Here is an 8,653-nt window from a genome sequence, read left to right as displayed (position 1 = left end):
AATTCGGAACAACTAGAGTTATTGTATGGGTGAAAAGTTTCACATCACATATTTGACTTGGTCAACGGTGTAAAAGCCTTCTAAAGCAACTATGCATTGGCATTATAGCATATCGAGAGATCTACGTCACCAAAAGAAGGGGAGTCGTCGATGAGGTCGAGGTGGTCGGATAAAGATGAAACGAGGACAAACACTTTTTTTCGGTGTGCAATAATGGATAATTCTAAAATTTCTATTCCCTAGAGAATATACAAGTAAATATTTTCCTGTTGTACTATGTGGCCCATGAAACCTTATAAATAGAAATATATGTATTTATAGACGGGGATTAGACACTTTTTATAAAGAATAATATTGATATTCTTTTAAGATTCTCTCTTTATCATACGCATACAAAACTTACTTTTTTCTTATATCTTTATCTATTTTTTTTTTCTCGATCCAAGGAGAATCGGATTATTCAAAGGCTATCAATATCCATTATAGTCAGAAGAATCATTGGGAAATCTCATCCCCGTCGAGTGACATTTATCTAATTATTTACTTAAATATAATTTATTATAATTTATTGCTTCCTTTCATATTTTTGAATTATTCATTATTCCATTATTGCTCTTATTTATTGCTATCTAATAGCACACGCAAGATCTATCATTTGGGTATTAATATTGACTTAGATTAACTCTTTTCACTATAAATCTAACCGTACAAAAATCTAAATTTAAATTTTGGGTGATACAATTATACTACATGTTCGGAAGAAAAGAATGAGTGATAACATACTGTTCTTTTAAAAAAATATATTCTATCCAAGACTCAGCTAAAGTCTTTGTCTGCCACCACTATCCATAGTCAAATTGACCAGAATAACGTGTGATTTGACGACGATCATACACATGTCATACTTCCCCTGCTCCCACTGAGAATAAATTATGAAATCATCCATCCCAAGGTTTGATTTCTTTTTACTGAAAACTCGATCGAAAATTCTACACCCCACTTCACTTTATTACTCACTATATATACAACTCTATTATCACCTTAACGAAAACCAAGACAAATAAAACAGAATGATGAGGTTTTGGTTAGTGTCTTTGTTTTGTCTCTTTTGCCTAAAATATGCTTTGGCACAAGATGTTGGTGCTCTTGTTAGTAAAAATCTGTTTGAGAGAATACTACTGCATCGCAACGATGCCAATTGTCCTGCCAAAGGATTCTATACTTATGAAGCTTTCGTAACAGCTACTAGATCCTTTGGTGCTTTTGGAACTACTGGGGACACCAATACTCGTAAAAAGGAAATTGCTGCCTTTTTGGCTCAAACTTCTCATGAAACTACAGGTATTTTATTTGCTCCTTTACACTGTACATTCACCTGCATATAATTTATCAGTTCCTAGTTTTACTATCTCTTTTATGATTTGCTAGGCATATGGAGCATTTGTTCAATGGCATATTCAATTGACGCTACTACTTTTTTATATTTATGTAAAAATTCACTCAAATTTCAACAAATATCATAAAGTCATGAGTATTTAGAACTTTTACAGTTGAACTCGTTAAGTTTAGATAGCGTACTATGATTGGTATATGAGAAATGATACATTCAATCCATACTTATCATCTATCTATGATATATATATATATATAGGAGGATGGGCAACAGCACCGGATGGCCCATATTCATGGGGATATTGCTTCAAGCAGGAACAAGGAAGCCCTCCAAATTACTGCGTTGCAAATCAGCAGTGGCCTTGTGCTCCTGGTAAAACGTACTTCGGTCGAGGCCCTATCCAAATATCCTAGTAAGTAATTAACGTTTATTTCCCTCATTTTCGTCAGTATTTGTTAACTAGATTGCGGCTCCAGAACTTAGAAGTAACGAATTTTACACAGTTAATGCATTTACTTAACTTATTGTAACGGATAATTTGTCATTTTTTATGAGCAATGACATGTCATTTTCTTTGGTTTAACTTTTGCACATTGACAATGTAAAATATTTTTTTATAACTAAAAGATAAGGCAGGTTGCTTGATATATGCTAATCGAGTAAATTCTTCACAATACCGATGTAAATAAGTTAGTTAAGTCCATTATCATTTAGATGATTTGACTGTGTTAAAAGATTTTTATACTGTCCGTACTTTAAAATCACACACTAAAATAGTACAAAATAATTATATATGTGATGCAGCAACTACAACTATGGACCAGCAGGGAGAGCAATAGGAAGCGATTTGTTAAACAACCCAGATTTAGTAGCCAATGATCCAGTAGTGTCATTCAAAACAGCCCTATGGTTCTGGATGACACCCCAGCAACCAAAGCCATCAGCCCACGATGTCATAACTGGGAGATGGACTCCATCCGCAGCTGATTCGGCCGCGCGCCGCGTCCCCGGCTTTGGTGTAATCACCAACATCATCAATGGTGGAATTGAATGTAACAAAGGTTCAAATGCACAGATGCAGAGCAGAATTGGGTTCTACAGAAGATACTGTCAGATTTTGGGAGTTGACCCTGGCAATAACTTGGACTGTGCTAACCAAAAGCCTTTCGGCCAGTAGGGACCTTGAATCAATTATAGTACTTTTGTGTAGCACTTGAGACCCTAATAAGGTTTGGTCCATCTAAAAATAATATGATCTCTTGCTTAATATGGAGCCAGAAAAGAGTTTATTGTCAAAACTATTTGTTTATTCGTGTTTAGTGTTCCATATGGATAATTATTGAACTAATGATCGGCATCCCAAAAACAAGTTTAAGTCAGGTCACTTAAAAAACAATTACAACTAATTTTATGTAATACGCATTATAAGTAACCTAAACTAAATGTATTACCATGATACAACAAATTAAATTACATAGTGTAAAAATTTGTTACACTATCAATATATAAAACTAAATCCAACTCCCCCCGCCTTCCCACCAGAGGATTCGATAGTCACGGGGAACCATTACATTCGATATAAAGTTATCACTTCTCATAAAAATTGGTACAAGCAGTGTTTTAAAAGGCATATGTTGGGCGAGCCCTGGTGCAGGGCGTACCAAAAATGCACAGTGGCATATTAGTGGGACGTGTTTATCCATAAAACGGTTTATAGACACGTGAATTAATTTCATCCAAAAATATAAAATAAGTAAAAACAAAAATAAGATTATTAAAATAACTTGAAAGACATACAAGTATGGTTATGGACTTAGCTTCTCCGGAAGTAGTAATAAGAGCAATATTAAGAACAAAAGAAAGAGAGTAATTTGATATAATAAGAGCAGAATTTAGCTTTTGTGTACAAATAATTTTTCATGTCCCACTATGGATACGAATTCTCCTATTTATAACTTTATTCAGGGAGACAAGATCCCAAAAATAAATTCTTCTTTAATGAGAATAAAACCCCTCTTGAAGGGTGCATAACGGTTGATCATTAATACAAAGATTCTTTGTAACGACTGCTCACTGAATAATGTCTTTTCTGACTGATGTCTTCCTTCGTTCTCGGTTCCAATGCCTTCGGGACTTATTCAGCACCGGTCACATATTTATATCGGGTAACAATTATTTAATGACTCATACCTTAATTACTTATCTTCAATTCCACGTGTCAACTCGTCGAGCGTCCACCTAGTGTTGATCAATTTTACACCATACAAATAGTCCCCCTACTTTTCGTTGACAAAACTTTATGTTATCGGGAAGTAGATAAGACCCCTTTTTCTTGGCGGGAAAGAACCTAAACGGTTTTTGACATTTGATAGGACGCACGTCTCCTTTCATTTAATGAACCTAACACGTGTTATACTTTAATTCGGCGAATATTTTTGCTAGTTTTCAAGATAATTATGACAATGAATTTTGCCGCCTATAAAATTATCCACTACTCATCACTTTTACCTTTTACTTTTAAAAACTCTTCTTCTTCTTCTTCTTCTTCTTCTTCTTCTTCTTCTTCTTCTTCTTCTTCTTCTTCTTCTTCTTCGAATTTCGTTAGAACCGTACTGCAAAACCCCTCTTTCTCAATAAAATCTTATTACTCAAATTTTTTATCACCATATCTTCTTCTACCATTGTTCCCTAAACCTATGTCCTTCTCATTGGTGGTGGCACTGAAAAGAACAAAACGAAGGAAATCGATATTAAATCCGAGCCTCCTACTGTTAATACCATCACACCTCTTCAACTTAACTCTCAGTCGGACCTTCAAGTTCAAAAGGAAACTATCAACCCCAAAAATGATAGAAATTAGCATGTCCGTAGATATCCTTCTTCCATTCGCCTTGTTAGCATTCCCGTCGTAAAGGAGGATTGGGACTAGAATAACATCGAAATCTTTGCCCCCAACGAGGTGGAAAGGGTCACCTTTAGCAAACCAGGATTCATATATTTATACATACCCTTTTAGTTTAAAATTGGGAAAAGAAATTGATCTCATAATTTTAAAATTTTGCCACTGCTACCAAATCTGCTTGACTTAGGTGAGTCCATCAATATGGCGTACGGTGGCTTGCCTTCGAAAATTGTGCTCTGAGGTCGAAAAGACCCTCACTCTCGCACATTTAATCAACCTCTACTCCCCGAAGAACTTCTGTAGAGGTGTGCTTAAACTTAATAAATACGGCAACCATGTCATCGTTACCAGTATCGATGATGATAACGACCATGGCTGCATGGAATGGTTTGTTGTCATTGCTACCAAGGACATTCTCCCGGCAATAGCCCCTTCCATTCCCGAATCTTGGAATTATGCTCGTAAGTCTTCAAATATCCTTTCCTTACCACGTTTAAAAAGAATTTTCTCCTTTGTTAACTTTTATTTTCTTTATTCCAGCTACTCATTGGGAAGCACCATCGGTTATGAACCCGGCCCAATGGTGTCATGACCCAAAATCATGTGACCGGCACCCAGCACACTATCCAATTTATGGGTGAATTAAACCGTACAAGAATGCCCATCTATATGCAAAATAGATACATATAGAAGCCTTTTTGAAAACACAATCATTTTAAATGATTAAAACCATACATGAAATAAAATATTTAAATCCATTATTTCTCAATAATAGAAAAATACAAAAGAATAACAATAATTCTTTCATGCATGCCATATGAATAACTCTCGATTTCAACTTCAAAAGAATAGCAATTGTCTATGAAATCTCTAAGACACAAGGATGAAATAAATACGTGGGACAAATCCAACTAAAAGTAAGTAATATCAACATGAAGACTAACATGGAATAGAAATGGCGTCTTGCTATATGCATCGGAGAGAGAGTCATCCTAACCTCATCTGCTCATCACGTACCATGTCGCATCCTGAAAATATGTAAAGTAAGTGGGACCCTGGAGATGGGCCCCTGAGGGTTGAGTACACCACAAGGTACTCAATAAGAGTCATAGACTCTCTCTAACTCAAGTTCCTGGGACAAGGCCTTACAAAAATATTGCAACCAACATTTGATATAGAATGATAACTATTATTATCAATTCATGCTTCTTATCATTTTAAATGAAAAGACTAGAAAAATGTCAATCATGATACAAACTTTTAAAATATTTATATCTACCCATGATCCTAATAAGAATAATGCAAAACTTTTTTCAGCGTTATTAATTAATTGAAATCACTTTCGGCTCCTTAGGCCTAAGTATCACAAAATTATCTTTGACCTTTTCACCAAGAGTACTATACTGACACCGACATAATAAAAGACCACTAGGTGATCAACCTAACAACAAGTATGTAACCCTACTTGTCTGGGCAGCTTCCCGTAGTGCCGTACGAGTTGACTTAACCTTATTACTTTAATAAATGATCATTTTCTTTCACAATGGGAAACTTTATCCCACAAACCCCGTCTTAGCATTAGAATGTGTCCCTACATCGGCACTTGTAGTTCTATGAAAACGAACTCAATATTCTAACCAATCTCGGTGGTCTTCACTAATAACTCCCAAAATATTTGATATTTCAAAAATAGATTCATAGCATATTAGCCTCAAAGGATCTATTTTTATCAAATCATTGCTCATGGACAAACCAAACCATTTGAATAAACAATCAAACATATAACCTTCTTCATGTTAAAGCCTTTAGCAATTTTAGCAATTTAACATCAATTCTTCAAAGATACAATGGATGCTATCCATTAATCAAGTTTCAAAAGAAATACTTTTCATAAAAATTCATATTTAGCACTCAAATATTTATATTCTTTCCAATACACAAGCTTAAATAAAACTTATAACATTTTCCTCAAGCATTATTTGACATCAAATCTTTAGAAACAAGATTTTTTTAATTATAAAACAACAATATTTTCTTTATGCAACATAGCTAGAAATACGTGGTGACATCTTTTTTCGCTTGTCCCCATAAGTACAAATGCACATATACATATAAGTGCCTAGGTCCAACTTCACAACTTTAAAAAAAAACCCCATATTTCACCATTTGAAGGTCAAACATTAAATGTTAAGTCCAATTCATCCATTAAATTGTTATGGAATCTACTTGTTCCATTAGAAACTCAAGACGACGTCGTTTAAATAAAACCAACACTATTTATCTTCCCAATCAACAAGTTTTTCAATGTCAAAGCTAGCTTCATTTATTTCACTATTTTAACTACTTTTCTAACTCATAAGTAATATTAAAATACTTATTTTTATACTCCATAAATGGGTTTCAAGTAATGAAAATTACCTTTTGAAGCAAATGCTAGAAAATCCCTCTTTTGGTGTTCTTGATTGATTTGATGAAATCTAGCAAAGTCAAGGATGTTGCAATGTTAATACTAGTATTGCTCAACATTAATTAGCGTAAAGCGTGTCTCTCTCTAGAACCCCAAACCTTCAAAATCTTCTTCTTTTCTATTTTTCCGAACTCCCTCTATGTTTTAGCACAAGGGTCTGCATGGGTGGCCCGCGTGTACCACGCACTTGAGCCCTCTCTTCCATCTTCCTCCCATCTTCTGGAATGGGCCACGTAGCCTGCGTGGGCCACACATCTTGGCCACACAGGACTTCGATAATTTTTTTAATCTTTTTTATTCAATTTTATAAAGTTATATCATCAGTCACGTAATTTAGGGACCTACGCACTCATGACCTTCATGTCCAAGTATTGTGATGATCTTGATACCGTTGTGTGGGCCCACACATACTTCGAGGTCTCACTAATTATTCTCTTAAGCTTGAATTGGGCTTAATATTGTCAAAAATATTTCTGGGGATTTATAATCTCTCCCACTTAGAAATATTTGTTCTCGAATGTCAAGACGAAGTCGTAATCAAGTTCAAATATCCAATCATAACCCTTCTAGATCTTTTCACCAAATGGCCTCTTATTACTCATCCCTTTTGACTAATTCTCCAAATTCTCAAATATTCGACAGAGTCTCATTTATAAATAGGACCATCTAAAAATATCTACCTGCTAGCTAACCACATGTATACGATATACATAAAGTACGACGGCCCCGTATAGCTACCATTTAATACAATAAACCTCTAAATACCAACAAAATTTTATTACACTCTACCAAATACCAGTGATAACAATGCAAGTCTCAAAAGAAAACATAAGGCACGTTAGTACACTATTCAAGCCTAAGCTGCATTTTCTTGAAATAAATAAGGATATCGTTTCATCATGTCATCCTACGCTTCCCATGTTGCTTTTTCAACATCTTGACTTTGCATAACACCTTAACTGATGCTATCTCTTTTGCCCTCAACTTCCGAGGTTGTCAATCAAGTATAGCAATAGAAATCTGCTCATATATTGGTAATTCATTTAACTCAATGGTTCGTGGTGAAATGACATGTGAGGGATCTCTTAGACATTTCCAGCATTACACTAATAAGGTATATACCTTGGGATAGGTCCATCAACCATAGGAAATACATGAATCAATTACATAAATGATGTACGGAATCTTAACTCATAAGCAAGATATACAATTTACTCATTCGCTTCATGGAATAATCATAATACACATTGAACTAAAAGAAAATTTTTAAGAAACACATACTTGCAGTCATGAACAAGTGAGGGAATCAGATTTTCACATCCCTCGTCGGCCCTCCAAGTGGCCTTCTCGACATCATGATTACGCTATAATACTTTCACTGAATTTATTACTATAGTTCTCAACACACAAAGTTACATCAAAAGAGTCTCAACTGATTCTTCCTCATAAAAGAATCTATCATTCTCAATACGTGAACCTTTTTTTTTCGAGACCAAAAGATAGCATTGCCTCTAAGGTTATTACCTCATTCACCATATGAATCATGCATACCTCGTCGTCCATATACTCTCGTAGTTAGGTAATTATAAGATCAAATCCGCTAAAGGTAGTTCCGGTAGCAAAGTAAACTCACGTGAACACCTCCGCTCTTTTTAGAAACCTTACGCAGCCCTGAGAAAGCATGCGCTTCCATTTGGGCATTGCAACACCTTTTATTAACAATTCCCTTTTATTTATATTATATCATATTTCCTAAACCCATGTTCTTGGTGAAGTATGTCCGAATAACCGCTTTAGATATGAGATGTCATCTATTTATTTCATCCCTGTGTCTCTTGTAGTTCTTTTAGAACTAAAGTTTCATCATAACTCGTAAAGTAACATTGCATAT

General features: G+C 34.9%; 1 protein-coding gene across 1 annotated transcript; it reads left to right on the top strand.

Moving 5' to 3' along the window:
* Positions 1-983: 983 nt before the first annotated feature.
* Positions 984-2,660, top strand: LOC104101097 (basic endochitinase). The gene is made up of 3 exons (XM_009608509.4): positions 984-1,341; positions 1,652-1,805; positions 2,198-2,660. Exons 1-3 carry the CDS (start codon positions 1,071-1,073, stop codon positions 2,568-2,570), a joined length of 798 nt encoding a protein of 265 aa, XP_009606804.1. The 5' UTR covers positions 984-1,070; the 3' UTR covers positions 2,571-2,660.
* The last annotated feature ends 5,993 nt before the right edge of the window (positions 2,661-8,653 follow it).

Source organism: Nicotiana tomentosiformis, chromosome 2 (genome assembly GCF_000390325.3).
Source record: "Nicotiana tomentosiformis chromosome 2, ASM39032v3, whole genome shotgun sequence".
NCBI classification, from domain to species: Eukaryota; Viridiplantae; Streptophyta; class Magnoliopsida; order Solanales; family Solanaceae; genus Nicotiana; species Nicotiana tomentosiformis.
Note: the sequence above shows the minus strand (reverse complement) of the source record. Positions and strands in the feature narration are given on the sequence as shown.

Excerpts from the sequence above, each read along its gene's own strand:
- LOC104101097 (XM_009608509.4), top strand. The coding sequence starts at position 1,071 with ATGATGAGGTTTTGGTTAGTGTCTTTGTTTTGTCTCTTTTGCCTAAAA. Across the intron at positions 1,342-1,651 it reads AACTTCTCATGAAACTACAG|GAGGATGGGCAACAGCACCG; the intron begins GTATTTTATTTG and ends ATATATATATAG. Across the intron at positions 1,806-2,197 it reads GGCCCTATCCAAATATCCTA|CAACTACAACTATGGACCAG; the intron begins GTAAGTAATTAA and ends TATGTGATGCAG.